Genomic DNA, 22,165 nt, shown 5'->3' with positions numbered 1-22,165 from the left:
AAGTTGCCTGTGAATGTCCAAGGAATGCAGGAGTCTTTCTCCTTTGTTCTGTAGGTTTGGGAAGAAGGTGGGTAAGTAAATGGTTTGATTTAAAGACGCGCTGGAAACCACCTTAGGCATGAAGGAAGGATTAGTTCGTAGAGAAACTCTGTCTTGATGGAAAATGAGGAAAGGTTCCACTGCCATTAGTGCCTGCAGCTCTGAGACTCTTCTAGCTGAAGTTATAGCTAGCAGCAGGGCAGTCTTCCATGACAGGAACTGTAGATCTGCAGAGAAAGCTGGTTTAAAGGGAGGTAGCGTAAGTTTTTCCAGAACAAAATTTAGGTCCCATGTTGGTGTAGGTGATCTCCTGGGGGGCCTAATTTTTTTTGCCCCTCTGAGGAACTGCCTTAGAAGTGGATGCGAAAATAAGGGTGGTTCCATGTTGTAGTGGGCTGAAATAGCCGATGCATGGATTTTAATGGAAGAAAAAGAAAGTCCTTTGTGCAACATCTCAGTTAAATACTGTAGAATCTGAGGCATGTGAGGCTGAAGTGTGTTTTGACCTTTAGCTTGGTTCCAGGCACAAAACCTTTTCCATTTGTCCAAATAGGCCTTCCTGGTGCTGGGCCTCCTAGCTTCCAGAATAACATCCATAACTGCTTGGGAAAGAGGAGGTGGCTGGATGTTTAGGTGATCTGCCATGCAGTCAGATTTAAGGTTTTTAGCTGGCTGTGAAGAATCTGATTGTTTTGCTGTGTGAGCAAATGGGCAATTTGTGGTAAAATCCAAGGTGGGCCCTGGGCCATATTTCTCAATAGTGGGTACCAGTGCTGGCGTGGCCAGTCTGGGGCTATGAGTATCAGTCGTGGTCTCTCCTTTCTGACTTTCAGAAGCACCTTTGTGAGGAGAGGCAATGAAAGGAAGGCATATACTGTCAGGTTTTTCCAACTGAATGAGAGTGCGTCCACTTTCCAAGCTTGATGGTTAAGTGTCCTTGTACAAAATTTTGTTAGTTGATAGTTTTGAGGACTGGCAAACAGGTCTATGTTTGGAAGGCCATATTTTTGAGTTATCATTGCAAATATTTGTGGATCCAGTTTCCACTCGGGGGGGTGGGGGGGATCCATGATGTTTCTGCTGAGGTCGTCTGCCAGTGTGTTCTTTTTTCCTGGCAGGAATTGAGCTTGTAACTGAACTTGGTAAGCCAGAACTGTGTTCCACAAGGTCATTGCTTGCCTGCATAGAGGGTAGGAGTGTGTACCCCCTTGATTGTTTATGTGCCACATTACTGTGGTGTTGTCCGTCCTTATTGTAAGTTGTCCTGGATGTAACAGATTCTTGAAGGCTGTCAGAGCATTCTGTACAGCTAGCATCTCTTTTTGATTGATATGCAGATTCCTTTGATCTGCAGTCCATACGCCTTGAACGCACTTGTCCTGCCATGTGTGCCCCCCAGGCGTAGTCAGAGGCATCTGTTGTCATAGTTTGCCTGGCTGGGGGCAAGGTGAAAGGCTGACCCTTGTTGAGGTGACATGCCAGTGACCACCATAGAAACTCCTGTTGTAGGCAGGGAATGAGAGATATCATTGTGTCCAAGCTGTGGCTGTGTTGAGACCATACGCTTTTTAGGTACCACTGTAATTTCCTCATATGCAGCTTTGCAAATGGTATTAGTAGTATGCAAGATGCCATGAAGCCCAAGGCCTGCAGAATTTTTTTTGCAGGTAATTGGGTCTTTGTTGCCATTGTTTTGAAATATTGAGTCAGTTGTAGTGGTTTGTCTGGTGTCAGATAAGCCTTCTGGGCCGTTGTATTCAAGCTGGCACCCAGGAATGTCATATTTTGTGAGGGTACTAGTTTTGATTTCTTTTCGTTTACTGTGTACTCCAGGCAACTTAGAAGATGTTTTACAAAAGCCAGATGTTGTAAGAGGATGCCCTTGCTTTCTGCTTGGATGAGGCAGTCATCCAGGTATGGGTATATTTGAATTCCTCTTTGTCTGCAGTATGCAATAACTGGTGCCAAGCATTCTGTGAAGACCCTGGGCACAGTAGATAAACCAAAGGGCAGTGCAGAGAATTGGTAATGATTGAAACTGCAATGAAACGGAGGTATCTTCTGCAATACCTGCTGTACCTGTAGGAAATCTTTGACTGTCTGCATAGATTTTGCCTTATCCTCCATTTTCTTTAAGACTTCTTCTGCTTTAACTCCAAAAGGAACATCCTGCTGTAAGGGAGCATCTAGAAGCTTTGCTTTGACATGATCAGGCAGAGTTTGTTCCTTTAACCAAGCATGCCTACGTATAACAGACCCAGTGACAGCTGCTCTGCAGGAAGCCTCCAAAGAATCAAACCCACATTGTAAAGTATGTTTGCCCACCTGTTCAGTTGCATGTAACAGATCCTGCATTTCTTTCAATTCAGACTGGTGAGGGACTGTGCTCATTTTTTGTTTTAACTGAGACATTAGAAATTGCTGATATTTTAGCATGTGAAACTGGCAGTTTAGTGCCCTCATAACTAGAGTGGCTGAGGTGTAAACCTTTTTCCCCCCACCTGTCTAGTGCTCTGGAGTCCCTTTCAGAGGGTACAGGATTTTTTGCCATAGAAGCCTTAGCCCCTTTGGGAACCTGGGAGATAGTCTCTGGATCAGCAACAGGACTTTTATAAACAAATTTGTGGGAATCAGGCACTCTATAGTATTTGTCAGGTTTGGCCGGAGCAGGAGGCAAAGAATCTGGGTTCAAACTGGATTCTAAGTAAACATCATCCACAATGTCCAAAACTGGGGGGGGATGGCAAGAGGTCTGTGCTGGGGGAGTAAAAGAAACTCTCTGAGCCTTTTCTTTGAGTCAGAGTAGTCCTGACCTTCCCAGTGAAAATGTTCCCTCATAGTGTGTAAAGTTTCCCCAAAGGAGTAGTCTTCAGGAGGAGAAGCTGAGGGAATAGAATCCTCAGCATCAGAATCTTCATAAGGGGAGAAGGAATAATCTTGGTCCTCACAGGAGCCTGAGGAAATAGACACTTGTTCAGAGGAGGCATAATCTTCCTCTTGTCTAGGCCTTTTGTCAGGAGGGGGTTGGGAACCCCTGACTAAAGAGATCAAATCTTCCGCCATTTTGAGCATCTGTTTCTTAGGCATGGGACCTTGAACAGGGGACTGATGTGCAGTCTTTTTAGGTTTAATAGGAGTCTTAGTCTTAGGATATGCTTTAATGGTGAGCGTCGTCGGTCTGAAGACGCCTTCAGAATCCGAAGGTGTTTCTGCAGGACCGACATCTTTTTCAGCAGTGTCGTTGGCAGGGGCTAAACAAAATGGCTGCGTCGGCCTAGTACTTTCCGCCAAAATTCCGAAGCGGTCTCGGGTTCCAGATCTGCGGTAGTGGGGCTGCGTCGGAGCCTCACTGAAGACCGGTGAACCGGAGACCGGACCAGCCGAGGCCTTGGAGTCTGGCTTGGGTCTAGGCTGCCTGTCCTTATCCTTGCGTTTTTTGTGCACACCGGTAGTCGGTTGCTCCGACGGCATAGTGTAGTTAAATTTTCTACCGAAGTAGTGTCGTGCGAAATCAAAGCGTCTTTTTATAGTATGCGTATTAAACCTAGCATAAAAACGACAACTAGTGACGTCGTGGTCTGGGCCTAGGCCAGGTATGCAGTAAGAATGAAAATCCTTATGAGGTATTTGCTTCCCACAAGAAATACAATTGTTAACTTTTTCTGACATCGGTCTGAGGCAAGAAAAGTTTCCCCAACAGGGTACTTAGCTTTACTGAAGACTTCGGATCTGAAATTCGACTTCGAAAATCTCAGGAGTCGGCCGACCGGCACTTGCAAACTGCTTCTGCTTCGGGCACTGCGCGGCAAGAAAGACTGAAGAAAATGGCGTCGGATGCATTATATATACCCCAGGCGCACTGACGTCAGGGAAGAAGCGACAGCAACCGACGCCGGACCAAGACTTTGGAATTCCGGCCGACTGCGGGACTGCCTGACGACAGGATAACCCAAGTGTGATGACTGCAGCAGGGTAACACGATGAACATCAGGAACACCTATTTACATTAGTATTCCTGCTACACTTAAATAACTGAAAAACATTATAACATGCAAATAAAATCATGCAACAATTAAACAGTACTATTAAGAAAAAAATTTGTTTTACTTGGTTAACATTCTCCCTCCTCTCCCCACCTCCTTAGTATTTTTCCTAACATTAAAGACATGAAGTACGGCATATGCTTTAGAGTCTACTACAAGTTTAACAAATAAACTGTTAAAAAATTCTGCCACGACTGCTTGCCAAAGTAAAAACAAAGCTTTTATTTCACTGTTAATTTTTAAGCGCTTTTCGTTTGCCTAATGTGCAAACTTCTTCAGAAACAGTATAAAAATTTTAAAAACAGTATAAATAGGCTCAGATGAGCACATTAACCAATCCTGTTAGAACATTGCTCACTCCTTACTTACTTAAAGGCACACAGTAATACAAAATGTGCTGTTGTAGAAAATATATAAATCGTCCTTTACTAAAATTAAACATATTAACATAAGTGAAGTATGAAAATCATAAGAATATAGAATAAAAATACAAACTGAACTAAAAATGAAAGACATATGCAGAAAATAAAACGAACTATAAATCAGTCTACCAACTACTAAGTAACCATTGCATTGATTAATACTTAGTTACTGGCCGTAACACTTTATCAAATGACTATAAACTATAAAAGCCATATTACTTGCAACACAGTATTAAACTCAAGTTGTACATACATAAAAACATACAGCAGATGCATGGTGAACACAGAGTGTGTAAACACCCGGTCATCTCTGCAAACTTTTTAGTTTTAAAATACTGCTTAAAGAACAGGTATCATTTAAGCCTGGAAAATTATATGCATTCAACTTAATTTTCCAGGCTAACTCTAATTCTTCAAGCTGCAAAGGCAAAGGACCACCCCTAATTTCTTGATAAACCTGATCAATAGCCAAAAACTTGAATTTGTGTTCATTATTTCCCTGGATGTGTTTGGCTAAGGCGTTATCTAATTTCTTTCTACTTATAGCATATTGATGCTCATAAATTCTTTCACTGAGCCTACGCTCCGTTTTGCCTACATAAAAAGCAGGACAAAATTGACAAATAGCCAAGTAAACAACCATTCTAGAATTACAGTTGAACCTTAATTTTATTCTGAATTGCAACCCGTTGATAGTAAAAGAATTCACTACCTCTACATATTTACAAAAACTGCAACTTTGACATTTATCCATGCCTGTTATTCTAGGGTAACTACGTCTTTGTTGTTCAAGTAGTTTTTTTTAATTTTTACCTTTCCTAAAAATAACACTAGGAATATCACCCATTTTACTACAAATATTGGGATTAGTTTTAAATAAATCCCAGTTTTCCGGATGATGTCAATACAAAATTGACTATGTATAGAATATGTAGTGATAAAATGTGTACAAATATCTTTAGAAATAACAGAAGTATGATCACTATTATTAATAAGTCATTGTATTTAATAACCCAATCTGTTCAGGTGTAACATACTTAACACCTAAAATGGGTTTATACATACTAATGGATCTCTTATGTTTAACCTCATCAATTAGACCATCTAACATGGTCTCTGGGTAACCTTGGTGTAAAAACATGCTTTTCAAAAAATAGCATTCATCTATAAACTCTACATCCTGACTTACTATACGTGAAGCTCTTACTAATTGTCCCTTGATGACCGACCGCTTCTGATGACATGGGTGACAACTTGAAAAGTGTTGGAATGTATTGGAATATGTACTTTTCCTATGAATCTTAGCTACAAAACTGCCCAATTCTCTATTCTTAGCTAGCCAAGTATCTAAATATGCTATTGCTTCTGTATCGAATGTGGATGTAAATTGTAAGAATTGGGTTGACTGATTTAATTGTTCAAGCACATTATTACTAGTCTCTAGGTCGCCATTTAAGAGGATAAATATATTGTCTATATAACGTGTATAGTAAACTATGCGATCCCGGAGACTAGCATTTTTAAACACAAATTCCAATTCCCAAAAAGTCATAACTAGGTTCGCTATGCTTGCCCCCACAAGGTGAGCCCATAACGACTCCCACTTTTTGTAAATAGAAGTCATTCCCTAACATAAAGGAGCTGTTATAAGTATAAGCTCAAGTAATTCGGTCACCAATGAAATTTCAAGGGTGGGGGCTCCATTTTTCTTAAGCATTAAACCCACCCATTCGATCCCCAAGTCGTGTGGTATACAAGTATATAAAGATCTTTCACATCCACTGTGAGTAAGTTGTAGTTTGCATTATACTGTAGACTATCAAATTTTCTTTAAGAAGGACCATGAATCTTTACAAATTTGGTCCTCTTGTATCAAGTATTTCTGCACCTTAACACAGGGATATGTTGGTGAGCCACGACCATCAACAAGGGGTCTCATGGGTGGGTTTGTTACATTTTTATGAAACTTCAGGATACCAAATAGATATGGATATTTTGGGTATAATGTTGACATGTAATTATAGACATTTTGTTCTAATCTACCATCTATAAACATGTCCTCGATACAGCTTTTAATTACGCTGTATGCTTTATTAACTTCTGAGCGTGAGCTCAGTTCATAAGCATAATTATCCAACAATGTCAACATGCGTTCTTGATAATCAATGTTATCAAAAATGACTAATCCCCCTCCTTTGTCAGGTTTGCAAATGCAAATATCTTGTGATTTAATATAACCTAAGTACTCACGTTCAACCCTACTTATGTGATGGATAGTATTGGTTTTAAAACCATTTTTAATAGCTTGTCTAATATCCAATTCGCACATTTGTTCAAAAATTTGTGATACCAGATGTAATGGAGGATTATATGTACTAGGTATATACAATTTATCAGTACATAATTCATTAATGGTGTCACCCATCATTAAGTTAAAATTCAATTTCCTAGTAAAAGCTTTAATGTCTACAATTGTTTTAACCAAATCAAGTTTTTGCGCTGGAACATTTATTTATTTATTTTTATTTATTTCACATTTGTTGACCGGGCTAGTCTAGCTGGATATATGTCCATTTTCAGTAGAGGCCCGGGGAGAAAAGCTCCAAGCAATAGCAGAGACAAAATACAATATATAGTAATACATATGTGTATCCTTTAGCCAAAAAGTCCACAATATCAGGTGTAATAACAACAGATGAAAAATTATAAACATTAAAATCCCCCGTCTTGTTAGTAACAATAACAGGGCATACAATAATGCCAGGGTCAATTATCACCTGGCTAATATTAAAATCAACTTGGTCGGTCATTATCAAATGACCCTAGATCCAAACACAAGTCAATCACACCTTGTTTGTTGAAATTAGTCAAGTCAGGCATTAGTTCGGCCTGGTCGAATGTAAAGTTAACCAAGTCTTGCATTTGTTGGATTTCTGTTTGTGTTTGTTCGGCTGAGCATTCTTCTGCTGTTTTGGTCTGGCACCGGTGTGATTGGCATGCCGAAAATTTTGGTTCTGATTGTACTGACCAAAATTGTTTTGCCCCTGGGGGCAATTTTGTAACCTTTCACTCCTCCTAACTTCGACTGGGCCCACAGTATTGTCATTATTAAGAACATCAAGGTTATTATTCCAATGGTTAACATCATTAACAATAGACGTTTGATTCGCCTGCTGGTTTTGACTATTGTTATCAGCAATAGTACAAGTGTTCACTGAAGATAACCCATTTGTAACTGTGCCTTTGTGCCAAACCTGAGCAACAGAAGGAGCAGGATAAGCCGTTCCTTGCTGATAAGCTTTACAATCACGATCCAATTTTTTAATTTCTCCGATACAAATATGAATATAGTCGAGTGTTTTCTAGTATTGACCAGTATATATGTTGAAATTAAAAGCTAACAAAATTAAAGGCACACAGTAATACAAAATGTGCTGTTGTAGAAAATATATAAATCGAAAAGCGCTTAAAAATTAACAGTTAATAAAAGCTTTGTTTTTACTTTGGCAAGCAGTTGTGGCAGAATTTTTTACTTTATTCACAGGTTTAACAAAGTCCAAAAAAGTCCAATACTTCCAGATTCTCGTTCTATTCCTGTTCATTTCCATCTCCTAAACCCTGTCTCTGCTTCATTTCCAATGTACTCGATTCTAGTCAACTCTTATACTTTTTTACCTCTCTCAAGCATTTTCCTTTGAAACAATGGAAAAGGTTTCACTGGCACAGTCTCTCTGTGGTCTTTATTACTAGAAGAACAAAAAGTAGAATCTCCCTCAGTTTCCCAGCTCACTTTTTGTTGGACAAACTTTTATATTTCTTCCAGTGCATGTACTTCATCAAAAAAATGATACTGTTCCTCCAGGGAAAAATATTTTGAAGATAGCTGGGTGCAACAGTTTGAATCTTACGTCTGCTTCTCGACATTCCCTATGCAATGCAATACATGTATTCCTCTTCGGACTGGTGTACAATGAGTCTTCATTCTCCATAAACACTGCTGTCTCCTTTTAGTACTTCGTCCTGCCACAGTTCTGCCAGAATCAATTCCTTCTATTGCTAGGACTGCATCTTAACTATTAAAGGCTTAGGTTTTCTCTTAGCCCGGTTTGGAGCATACACACAATGTGACATTTCAACTAAACTTCTGCTGTGTAATACCAGTCCAGTTGCTTATTTGTACTTTCATGAAATTAATGCAATCTATTCCTTTCAGATTCGCAGGTACAGCAGAAAATCTCAAGTGTTCCCTATGTGCTCTGCCTCTAATTCTATTATTTTTTGAAACATCTCTTCTTGTGCAGTCTCATTCAGCCAGCTTTTTTTTTTCATTTCTACCTCTGAGGTTTGCAGTTTTATCTCCTTATCCGAGTATCTGTTTAAGACTTCTTCCTTTTTTTCAAGCCTTTTATTGTTTGTGTTGATATACTCCATCAGTGTTTTATTTTAGTCAGGTCTGTGTACAGGTGCTTTATACTTAAGTGTACTGGAAGCTATGGGTGGAGCTTGCACTGCTTTTTGCTGAAGAGCTACAGTACTTTTCCCAGTGTTTTTGTCCCCTTTTGTAGCAGATTTTCCTTCAGGTTCTCAACTTCATTTTTCCTGGAATCTAGTGAGTGCACTTACTAGCCAGTTATTGACATTTCTCGGAAATCCAGGTTCACAGGTTTTCTCTGCTAAGTTTCTATTTTCAAACTGGGGCAGTTAGAATTAAGCTGTCACTCAATGTGTAGCCATCCTGGATGTCTCGCACATTAGTTGTAACTTTAGCAAAATGGGAAGATTAATCATTACAGATTTAAAATGAAAAGAACAATGACACAGAATTATAATGTTATATGCTTATACTAATTGTAACGAAAAGGAAAACTTATTTCATCAGATTGTAGACTATGTAGTAATAAATATGAATATTATAATAGCAGGAAGTTAATTATAATTTAAGAGGAAAGCTTAAAAAGAAAACAGATACAAGAAAAATATTACAAGATACAAGATACAGAATTATAATGTTATATGCTTATACTAATTGTAATGAAAAGGAAAACTTATTTCATCAGATTGTAGACTATGTAGTAATAAATATGAATATTATAATAGCAGGAAGTTAATTATAATTTAAGAGGAAAGCTTAAAAAGAAAACAGATACAAGAAAATTATTACAAGATGTGATAAGTTAAAACTTTGACACAAAAAGGGGTATTGACAGAACTGAAATAACTTATTTTACAGTATCAGAAAGTTTAGTTATAGGAGGAGGGAAGGTAGTTGAAACAGGATTTTCTGATCATCTTGCAATATGTCTAGAGATAAAAGGAAACAAGGAATATATTAAAATAGGAAAAGGAATAAAAAGGATAAATGAGAAGGCATGGAATGAAGGAAAGAAATTAGTAATATAGATATGGAAAGATCAAATTACTATGAGAACATGTTACAAAAATTCATCTGATTGGCGGACATTTAAGAAAAATATAAAAATGTTTTTACAGTGCCAATTTGATGCTAGAAAAGTAGAAAAGAAAAATATAAAAGAACATACAATGATGTATTGGAAGATATAGAACAGAATGGAAAAGTATTTTGACAAAGAAAAAAATTATATGACAAAAAGCAAGAAAAATACAAGAATTACTTAAGCAAAAATATTTTTACAAGTGAAAAAGAGAAGCGTCAAGTTACTTAAGCACATTAATAAAGAAAGATGGCAGTGTAACGAGAGAAAAGACGTAAAAGGAGAAAGAAAGAACTCAGGAAAGGATTATGAACAGTGTAGGACAAAATGTGCAAGAAATGTTTAGAGAAAAAAAGGTAGTGAAAATAACATGGAAAGCAAAAACGTTAACAGAAAAAGAGAATAAGGAGTTGGAAACGGAGACTGCTTTACACGAGCTACATAAAGTACTAGGAAAAGGAAAGAGACGTGACTGCAGCGCCACACGGAATAGGGTAGGACATGTATAAAAAGGGCGGTGCAGCAGTGTAGTAGTTAATGTTGATGCCTCACGGCAAGAGGTTCTCCGGTTCGATTCTCGCCTGGGGCGCTTTCTGTGTGGAGTCTGCATGTCCTCTCTACGTTCATGTGGGTTTCTTCCAGGTGCTCCAGTTTCCTCCCACATTCCAAAGATATGCATATGGAGCATTTCTCCCTGGGACTCTGCTGAAAATAGGCTCTGTCCTAGTCTGACTTTCCTGGTCAACAAATGTTAAATACATAAATAAATAATGGATTGGCAAAAATAAATAAAGGTTTTATGTATAAAGAATTTAGTGGAATATTTAAATTCTTATGGAGGAAGGAAGACAGAAGGCAAACTAGAGACAAATAGTATTTAATAAGGCATTTATGAAAACAATACACAACAGAATTGAAACTAAAATCAAAAATATCTTGAAAGATATACATCATATAAAGGGGATGGGTTGTCAAGAATTATTAATGATAGAGAAATTGAACATGATATAAAACAGAAAAGTGAAAATAATTATAGGAGACCTTTGATACAACTGGACATGAAATCTTTTGGGTAATAAAAGAATATAATATAAGTGAGGAAGTTAGGAAATTATGTTTATCAGCATATAGTAATAGCAAAGTAAAAATATTTGTAAATGGGTGGTTAAGCCAAGAGGTACATATGAAGAGTGGTGTAAGACAGGGATGCCCCATGAGTTATATAGTCTTTGAATTAGTTATGAATGTGATAGTATGTGAAATAAATTACAAAACAAAGGAGGCGGGGTATATTACACCTGAAGGGTTTAGAATTCCAGTTCTGTTACCATATGCAGATGACATAAGGGCAAAAAAAATTTTTTTGGGATAAAAGTATTAGTAATAATTTGCACAAATGAGATAAGAGGTAATTGGGATGGCTTTAAACAAAACTTAAAGGTGCAGATTATATAGTAAAGATGGGGGTATATATTTTACAATTTAAATGTCTGCATTACATATACAATTTGGGAATAAAGATGCAAGTAGAATTCAATAAAAAAACACTGGAAGTAAGACAAATCCATCTTTTCTGGAAAACATATAAATTATTCATAAAAAGGCTTATTTGATAAATTTGGTACCGATGGGGGAAAAAAGCATACTTATTAGCAAGTGTATTTATGTTGCCAACAGTATCTGAAAAGACAGTATTGCAGATATTTTTTTCATTTATATGACGTTCTACATTACACCCAGTAAAAAGAGGAATTATGTATGTAAATAGAGAGGAAAGAAGTTTAGAGTTAATTAACCAAGTGGTATATGCTGCTCCATTAAATTTGTGTTAAAGTAGATACATGAAAGATGAGAGATTAGTACTAAAATTGTATAAAAAAAGTATGATAGATGTTAGGTAAAGTAAAAAATGTTAGGTAAAGTAAAAAAAATAGGAGAAAGTGTATAAAGGAAGAAAAAATGCTATCAAGAAAAATATTTTTTGTGGAAAACAAAAACTGATGATACAGAAAAAGAATCGTATGGTATAAGAATGCAACAATAAAATATTACTATATAAAACTACAGGAAAATCTAACAGATGAAAAAATTACAGCTATAAAAATATGAAGCAAATGGTGGAATAAAAGTATAATCCTGACATTTTTTGTGGGTACTGGTAATAGAGAAATTACTAGTAAAAATATATACCATATAAAAAGAAAAGTGATAGATTATGTTTACATTGTCAAGAAGAAACCAGTGAGCATGTGTTTTTTAAATGTAAAATAGAAAAAAGTTATGGGAAAATTGTACAAAGAATATCTTTACAAAGATAAAGACGTGGATAAAATAAACATGGATATGATTAAATATGGACTTTTATTAGAGCAGAAGTAAATATGTTAAGGTAGAAAACAATGTTATTTTACGTCATATGGGTTACATGGAATGAAAGAATGAATGAAATTTTGTTTAATGGCAAATGGATTTTAGCAACAATATTAAGTAAAATCGGATGGTGGTTATAGAAAAAGGAGTGGTAATTGAATAGGAATGAAAATTTAGTATGATTGCAAGAAAAAATATGAATTTGTGTGAATATATTTCTATATCTATATATCTGCAAATATTGAACTATGTTGTAAATAAGAATTCTTTTTTGTATATAAAGGATACCTTCTCTTTTTGATAGGTGCCATGGACTTTTAAAATCCATCAGAGCTACCACTGACTCAATCTGATAATTAATGCCTCAGTTTAACATCTCATCTGAAGGACAGCCCACTCAGGAGTGTAGCATCCTCCTTAAGCTGCACTGTAACGTCAGCAACCCATCTACCTGGTGTCAGAATAGAGCCCACATCCTTCTTCACCAAAGGCAGAGTGTATTAGCTGTGTACCACTGACATTGATAACATTCTCCTTATCTTAAAGAATCTTAAAGAAATGTATTCATATACAACCTGTGTAACTTATTTTTAATCACAACTGTCTGTAAATGATGCAACTGATGTCAAGGATGTCTGAAAAATAGAATTATTACTCATCAGTGACACTGATGTAAAAAAATGAAACAATGAAAATTATAGTGTATGATGTCTGTATAATGGAGCTTTTTCTCCGTGGGCCTCCACTGAAAAAGAGCACTGCACAATCGGAATTTCACAGCAAACAAATGCCACTAAATAAATAAAACAAGCCAAGCAAAAGTTTGGCTTGCAGATCAGAGATGGGAGAGGGTCTTCTCTACCTGGGACTGACAGAGTATAGGCCAACAGGAAGGGTTATGGGAGTGCCAAGTGAAAGACCAGCTCTTGTAGAGTTTTTACTAGAGTCTAGAACAGAAGCTGCTGTTACCTGCAATGCCCTTCATCCACCCAACTACCTCAGATCAAGTTTGACAAATCCAGACATGCCACATTCAGACATCAAAAATCATCAGAAGCGGCTCAGACATAGGACATACGAGTCCTGATATCATCCAGGTTCCTCAAGAAGAAAGGCGGGGGGGTGGCTGGGTGGGAAACTGAGGATGAATGAAGGAAGACGACACAAATGCTAAGTTATGGTAAGACATAACTTTTTAATCTGATGTTGTCTCCTTCATTCCTCCTCATAAGTTCAGAGCCCCAAGATACAAGAACCTGGGGTGGCCATGGAAGGATATACCACAGCACTATCGAGCCAAAGGAAGCCCTGCTCCTGGAAATAACATCCAATTTGTAATGAGACAAAGATGTGATTATTAGACCATGAAGCTGCCAAACAAACGTCATCAACAGAAGTTCTTGCATAGAAAGCTGAGAAAGTAACCATAGCTCTGGTAGAATGAATCCTAGGAGGTTTAGGTAAGTGCAACCCTCTGGATGAATAAATGAAGGAAATACAGTGTGAAATCCATTTTGGCAAGGTAATTTGTGATACCATGTGTCCAAGTCTATTCGAAGAGAAGGCTATAAAAAGCTGATCAGACTTTCTATATTGTTTCGTTCTGTGTAAATAAAAACAGAGCTGTCTATGAATGTCTACAAGGTGAAGAACACACTCCCCCTTTGTTAGAAAAATTGGGAAAGAACACTGGCAGTTGTACAGACTGATTGATACTGCTTTCTGTAGCTACTTTAGGCATAAAGGATGGATTAGTAAGCAAGGACACTATCTCTATGGAACAAGATGTAAGGAGGGCTAGAAAATAAAGCTTGAAGCTCAGAAATCCTCTTGACAGAAGTCACGGCCACCGGGAGAGCTCTTTTCCAGGAAAAAAATTATGTCACAACTAGCCATAGGTTCAACGGGGCCCTGTATCAATGCCTGCAGAACTAGCAAAAGGTCCCATGGAGGAGAAGGATCTCTTACTGGGGGTCTTAAGAAAATACCCTTCAAGAAGGATTTACACAATCTGAATGTGAACAAGGAACATGTCTGACTTGCTGTGTGGAAATTAGGTAAAGTAATAAAAATAGGAGAATAAGTGTATAATGGAAGAAATAAAATGCTATCAAGAAAAATATTTTTTGCGGAAAATAAAAACTGATGATACAACTTAACAATGGAAAAGATAGCACCTTTGTCGAAAACAGTAGTGAGAAACAGTAACATGTCTGAAAACAGGAGCGGAGAAGGGGTCAATGTTTCTGTTAGTGGCCCACGCAACAAACCTTTTCCACTTGCTACTGTAAACTTTCTTAGTGGAAGTCTTTTGTGATGTCAAAATAATTTTTCAAACTGGGAAATGAAGCCTGGACTGTCTAAAGTTGGAAGTGGAAAAACCTGGGATTCGAAGATTTGGGTGTTGTATCCTAGATGGATGATAAAGGAAGTCCTGAGTGGGCTTAGGTATCCAAGGAGGATACTTCAGATGAGATCAGAGGAAAGGGAACCACACTTGGTGATGCTAGAAAGAGGCAATGAGGATGACTGAACTCTCCAACTTCCTTGCCTTCTGAAGAAATTTGGGGATGAGTGGGTGAGGAGGGTAAGCATACAGGAGACCCAGGGGCCAATCGTGAACTACAGCTTCCCTCGGGGACTACCCTGGAGGAGGGATCAGAGAGATAAACTTACTGCATTTGTTGTCAAGGGGAGAGGCAAAGAGGTCAGAGTATGGTTAACCCCAACTGTTGAAGATCATGTTCACTATTGACTGACTGAGGGACCACTCGTGGAATCAGAAGCAATCTGCTGAGCCTGTCCGCCAGATCACTGGTTTTCCCCAGGATCCGCGTTGCAATTAGAAGGCAGTCTGAAGATATCGCCCACTTCCTCACTCTCATGGCCTCCCTGCACAGGGATAAGAACAGGTTCCTCCTTGCTTGTTGATGTACCAGACAACTGAAATGTTGTTGGTATGTACTGCAATAGTTCCCACAGGGAGAATGTCCTAAAAGGCTTGCAATGATAGGAGGACAGCTCTCATCTCTAGGACACTGACATGCATCTGGGTCTCGTGAGGAGACCATGTGCCTTGGACCATCTTCCCATTGTAATGCCTCTCCCACCTGAACTGAGAAGCAGCTGTGGTCACAGTGTCTATCAAGGGGACTGCTCACAAATAGTCTGCCGAGAATAACACTGTCTGTCTGAATCCACCAACTGACATGATGCCTGCAGATGGGAGTCAGTTTGATGTAAAAGGACAAGGGCTGAGACAGAATGGACCACTGACTGGCTAGTGTCCACTGTAGAACCTGCATAGAACCTGGCTAGGGGAACTAACAGGATGGCTGCAGACATGGACCCCAGGACCTGCAGGATCAGTCGAGCAGAGGGGGCTTGTAACATTAACAGCTGTTGTACCTGATTTCTCAGAATGGTTATTCAGTGTAGAGGAAAAGAAGCTATCTGACCCCTTGTGTTGAGCTGTGTATCTATGAACTCTTGCTCCTGTTTATAGTGATGCCCAGGGAGTGTGCTAACTGGAGTAAGTAGTCCCTGTCTTGGATTAGTTGATGCTTCGTGGGAGCGGTTAGCATCCAATTGTCTAAATATGGAAACACTTGGAATCTCCTTGAGCCACAGGTGAGTGGCTACCACTGCCATGCATTTGGTGAACACCCAGGGGGCTGTGGTGTGTCCAAAGGGCAGTGCTCTGAACTGGTAGTGATTGGCTTCCAGCCGGAAGCGCATACATCTCCTGCAGTGCCTGCCTATCTGTATGTGAAAGTATGTGTCCTTGAGATCTATCCAGTCATCCTTGTGTAACAGTGGCAGAATGGACTGAACCGTAACCATTCAGAACCTCGCCTTCTTTACGCATTCATTTAATTTGCTGAAATACAGAACTGGTCTTAGTCCATTGTCTTTTGTGGCACTAAAAAAGCGGGAGCAGGTTCTGAAACCTGCCTGTTCAGTTGGGACCTCCTGCAGGAATCTATTTTGCAACAGCTGTTGAATTTCCTGTGCTGCCTGCTTCCATTGACTGGGTGGCAATTTGGGAAGGCTTTTGGATTTTGGAGGTGGAAGGGAAAAGGAAATATAACCACCTCTGGATATCATGCTTAGCACCCAATGGTTTTGAGTCAAATGGGTCCAAGCTTCAGGGTGGAAAGTTAATTGTCCCTCCAGACAACAGTCAGGCAACACTTCAGAAGTGCTGGTAGGGCTTCTTGGGAGGGGTTCCCTAAAGCCCTGGTTCTGCGAACCCCCTCTACCTCTGGGGCAGCATCTACCATCAAACCCTCCTCCTCTGCCTCTACAGAAGGTTTCTCTATGAGGGTCCAGGAAGGGCCCATTGGGACTTGCGGAACCACATTTTCTTATCCCCTCCCCACACTGGTTCCTGGAGAAGGACCTCTAAGGGGAAAACTTGATTCCAACAGCAGAAAGGATCTTCCCACCCTTTTCACTGCAAGTAAGAGTGTCTCTTAACAGACGGTCCAAAAAGGGAGGAGCCATCATAAGGGGTGTTGACAAACGACGCCTTAAAGGGCTCCAGAAAATTACACAGCCTCATCCAGGCATGCCTCCTTAGGGAAAGTCCTGAACCAGCTGCTCGCGAGGTGCCCAACGTGGTATGCGAGATTAACCTCATCGAGGAGTTGGCGAAAGATGAAACAGTGGTCAGCTTAGGAGAAACTTTCTTAAATTCCTCCACAGGCATGGACTCAGAAAGAAGCTAAAAGTTCTTTAATCAGTTCCCTCGGGAGACGAGTGAAATTACTTAAATAGTTTAACTACCTCAGCCCAAAAGTTGCTGAGGAGTAAACGTGCTTCTCAATTCTGTCCAATGCTCTGGACTCCTTGTTCGGTGGATGGACATTGGCAGTTTTTTCTGCCAGCTCTTTCTTGCTGGCCACCACCACAACAGCATCGACTACGGGGCCTCTACTTCAGTGTTTCTCGTCTGCAGAGGGCACTAGGTTCATTTGGGTACAGGCTCGATGGCATCTAGTTCCTTCCATACACAGCAAGATATTAAATACACCAAGGCATCTGCCGAGAGGGGGGGGAGGATCATCCAGGACATAGATGGGCTTGTCCTGAACGTCTCCAAGGAAGGAGGCTGAGCATACCACCCACCTTTCTGCTTTAGGATCTCCAATATGTCTCCAAAGGAGACGTCTTCAGGTGGGGGATCAGGGGGAGCCTTCCTCCTCAATGAAGTTAGTATTTTCGGTTAAAGACGCCAAGGGGATTTTATGTGCCTCCTTTTAAACATTCTCTTCTGAGGAACTTCCTCAGCTGGGTATTCTGGGGAAGTATCAGAAGAAGGGGATGCCTCTGGAGCAGGGAAACCTTGGAGGCTGCTTGGGATGGGAAGACTCGTAGCAGGACAAGACAGAGCAAGGCCTGGATCCAATGGAGGTGCAGGGGCAGACTGAGGAACTTATACAGTCGAATCTCCAACCTGGGAGAAGACCCTTTCCACTACCTGAAAGGTCGAAGGACCAGGTTAAGCCCTATCCAGTTCCCCAGAGCCAAAGCTACTGAGGAAAAGCAGGCAGGACTTGCACCAGATCCATGGCCTCCAGAAAAGATCATACCCGAGCTATCGAGTGCCGAAGCACCTAAGGGAAGGGATGGCTCCAAGAAGGACAAAGCCGATTTCAGTCCCCCGGACTCGGCACAGACGCCATGGCTCTGACACTCACTCTGCTCTGAAAATGCCGGAACGGAGCTAGTCAAGTCCATTCTTGGTATCGAGGAAGGGTGCTTCCTCAGCGCAGAGTCCAACAGGCACAGCAGTCCTGAATCCCTGGTCTCCAAAGCCAGGGGCCAGATCGGAGGAATCCCGATAGGATGATCTGGGTAGCTCATGGATCTGACAAGGGATGGAGCAGAGACCACCCCCATCTGAATCTGAGCCTTGAGAAACCTCCTCATCAACCTGTCTGTCTGCCACGGACCAGCTTCTTGAGGACCTGCATGAAACAGATAAGGGGAGCTGGGAGTGCTTTGACCTGGAGGATAGAGCTGGGGACTTTGTCAGGGTCCCAGGATCTACAAGATAGGATCCGAAGTTGGAGCCAATGAAGATGTCGGAGAAATGGTGATAATCTCCCTGGATCTGAGGAAGCTGTAGGAGCTGATAGGGGAGCAAACTTCAGCAGATCTGAGATAGTGGAATCCGCAGACTTCCTGGGCTTCTTAAGCTCGACAGAGTCCTTCAGGGAGGCAGGAAGGACCTCTTTTTTTGACTCCTTAGAAAAAGCAAAAGAGGAAGAAGCCAAAGAAGGGTTCTGAGCCTCAGCTGAGGAAGGAAGAAGAACATCTTAGAACGAGTCTGTTCCATCTGTCGGCTGAACCACCAAGGATTAAAGCAGTGCAGCTGGAACAATCGCCTTTTAAATGATCAGCTCCCAGGCAGTGCACACACTCCTTGTGGTATCCCGAATGGGGACTTTATGCCCACAAGAAGTGCAGCGTTTAAAGACAGGAACTGGTTTATCAGCCATACTGAAAAAAAAAATGCCAAAATCAACTGGAGAGAGAACAGGAAGATAGAATCAAAATTCTAACAATTAAAAGGTAAGCTCAAACCACAATCTTCTGCTAGCTAAGAAATTTACAGTGATTCAGTAACTGACTACTTACACTTTTGTTTAAGGTAAGAAAAGTATGAAGAATGCACGCGCACTATCACAAAAAGAGAGGGAGGAAGCAATTAAGAAAAAAGATCGACCCACGCTTGAGAGAACGGAATCCGCATCTGACTTGGAGCAGCAAACGAGATCTGAGGTAATTGCGTAGATGAAGGGCACTATGGGTATGAAGGAGGAGCTTGAGAATCTGATCCAAGTCTGTGAAATATGGCCGAGCTGGATCGGAGACCCTATTGTGAGGAGGAATGAAGGAGACAACATCAGATGGTATTTATTAACCATTTCGTGCAGCACCAGTTGGTGGGAAAAATGTTTTGCGGGGCAATAAACTGGCTGAGTGTGACTGTTTCTAAAAAGAATAGACTAAGTACACTACAGAACAGAATGAGGCAAAAACATGCTATGAAAAGGAAAAATAAACTACCTATGGTACTGTGCCCAAACACAACCCACACTTCTGACAAAAGTCTGGCAAGCTGTGATGTAACAACCCATTACAAGACGATAAGCTTCTATATAACATTAATGCATTCATTAACATATGACTGCAAACAGGATATACAAGTAAGGTTACATACTGTGCAAGTTCTGCTCTGAAGCGCCAGTTTCTACTATTGTCAGTAACCAAGAATTCTTGAAGCTGATAAAGGTATTCCCGACGTTTCTCAAAATGTAGTAGCTGCAAAAAATAAATGCATAAATAAATTTTGAAGAGTCAAGCCCATAAAATACCCTGAAATATGAAATTTTTACTGTTTACTTACACTGAGCATTTTATTTTGCAAATTTAGAAAATCTATAGCAAATCAAAACATACTTCTGTTTCTTCTTTTTTATTTTCATTTCTATTTAATACCTATTATTCAGAAACTTTCTCCCAGAAACCTTACCACCAACTAAAATTTGTATTTAAAGTATGTTTTGCTCATGATACCACCTAGGGCATTTAGATGGTAAAACGTAGTAATGGAAGTGCAGCTGATGCAGGAGGGTTTCCAGTTACTGTAAAGGTGCGATGGTAGACCATGCATTTCAGCTATGTGCTGGGCCACGCTTTCACAGTACATGAAAATCCCTAAAGCAATTGAATAATGTTTGAACTTACAACAAGCTGAAAAAAAAATGGACAAGTCTTTTAGTTGAATTCTCATTTAATGGAAATATATATTCTTACATTTTTTTCAGATTCATTTATCTGTAAAAAAAGAGGTTATGTACTCACCATAATGTTCCATCTGATTAGTTACACTTCATTTTTCTGCAACCTGTGGTTATTCGGATCCGTATTGGATCCGAGCCGGCAACTTTTTTTCTAGCATCTGCTCCGAGCTCAGAGATCCTCCCCCTACCAATAATGCACTACCATCTCCTACCTTCCCTCAGATCGAGTTTGCTGCATCTAATTACATAAGCAACTCAGCCCAATGAACTAAAAATAGGACAAGGTCCGGGGGATGGAGGCAGGGAAGGCTGCAGAAAAATGAAGTATAACTACTCAGACGGAACATTATGGTGAGTACATAATTTCTTTATCTGAAGTAGTTAACTTCATTTTATCTGTAACCTGTGGGATAGAGTCCCCAGCTACTCCAATCCTGGGAGGCCCTTATGGAAAGATATTCCTGAGCACCGCAGAGCCAAAGGATGCTCTACCCCTAGAAATCAGATCTAATTTGTAATGGGAAATGAAGGTGTGTGAATTGGCCCAGGTCGCTGCTGCACAAATGTCATCCAAAGGAACCCTAGACCAAAAAGCAGCAGAAGTCGCCATGGACCTGGTCAAGTGAGCTTTAACAATACCAGGAGGAGATAAACCTTTTGCTTTGTAGGCATGCAAAATGCAAAGAGTGATCCATCTGGCCAAAGAAACTTTAGAAATACCTTTTCCCAGAAAAGCTTTGGAAAAGGAAACAAACAACTGGTCAGTCTTGCAGAATGATTTTGTTCTATGAAGATAGAAGCGAAGTTGTCTATGAACATCTAACAAATGAAGTTTGTATTCACCTTTATTTTGGAAGTTAGGGAAGAAAACAGGCAGATTAATGGACTGGTTTATGTTTGCTTCAGATGCCACTTTGGGTAAGAAGGAAGGATTAGCACGGAGAGAGACCCTATCCTTATAGAAGACCAAATAAGGAGGCATGGCAGACAGAGCTTGAAGCTCAGAAACCCTCCTAGCAGATGTAATGGCAACTAGGAAAGCTGTCTTCCAGGATAAAAATTTCAAATCCACCGAAGCTGCACGTTCGAATGGAGGAGCCACCGATGCTTGTAAGACAAAGGTAAGGTCCCAAGGAGACAATGAATCCTTGACAGGAGGAAGCAACAGAAAAGTGCCTTTAAGAAAAGCCTTACATAGCCTAGAGGAGGCTAAGGCAATGTTGTCTCCACCAACATGAAAATTAGAAATGGCTGCCAATTGTACTTTCACTGTGGAGGAGCTAGCTCCTTGCTGAAAAATGCCAGACAAGAAATCCAACACTGCTGGAACAGGGGCTGTAAAGGGATCTCGTTTTCTCTGTGAGGCCCAAATGGAAAAACGCTTCCATTTACTGTGATAAAGTTTCCTAGTGGAATCTTTAAGAGAAGCCACCAGAATGGATTTGACTGGGAGTCCTGGCAATCAATGAACTGGAGCAACCAAGCTGTCAGCTTGATGCTGCCCAGGTCGGGCTGACGGGCACCCGACGGATGGGAGATTAGAGCTGGGCAGGGATCCAGTACCCACGGAGGAGCTAAGAGATGAGACCAAAGGAATGTGAACCAAACCTGACGAGGCCAGAATGGGACAATGAGGATAACTTTGCATCGCAGTCGGCAAGCTTTCTGAAGAAACTTCTGAATGAGTGACAATTGTGGATATGCATACAGAAGTCCAGTGGGCCAAGCATGGACTAGAGCATCTCTGGGGACTTCCCATGGTGAGGGAATCGGAGCGAAGAACTCGCTGAACTTCGCGTTGGAAAGAGATGCTTAGAGATCGCAGCAAGGCTGACCCCATGCAAGGAAGATCTCCTCCGCTACTGACTGTTTCAGAAACCACTCGTACGGCATCAGAATAGCCCGACTCAATCTGTCCGCTAAAATGGTGGAGCGCCCTGGGATGTGCGTTGCTATCACAAACTGACCGGTGGAGATCGCCCATTCCCACACTCTCATGGCCACGCGACATAGGGGGTAGGATC

General features: G+C 40.4%; 1 protein-coding gene across 5 annotated transcripts in view; it reads right to left on the bottom strand.

Moving 5' to 3' along the window:
• The window catches only part of PPP4R1 (protein phosphatase 4 regulatory subunit 1), a 1,686,542-nt gene that overhangs the window by 243,798 nt on the left and 1,420,579 nt on the right, over positions 1 to 22,165 (bottom strand). For all 5 annotated transcript variants that reach the window (XM_044066551.1, XM_044066553.1, XM_044066554.1 and 2 more), the window contains one exon: positions 19,559 to 19,659. In XM_044066551.1, coding sequence (XP_043922486.1) covers positions 19,559 to 19,659 — 101 coding nt within the window. The remainder of the gene's footprint in view (positions 1 to 19,558; positions 19,660 to 22,165) is intronic.

This window comes from Protopterus annectens, chromosome 3.part1 (genome assembly GCF_019279795.1).
Source record: "Protopterus annectens isolate FY-2018-M chromosome 3.part1, PAN1.0, whole genome shotgun sequence".
Taxonomy (NCBI): domain Eukaryota; kingdom Metazoa; phylum Chordata; order Ceratodontiformes; family Protopteridae; genus Protopterus; species Protopterus annectens.
Note: the sequence above shows the minus strand (reverse complement) of the source record. Positions and strands in the feature narration are given on the sequence as shown.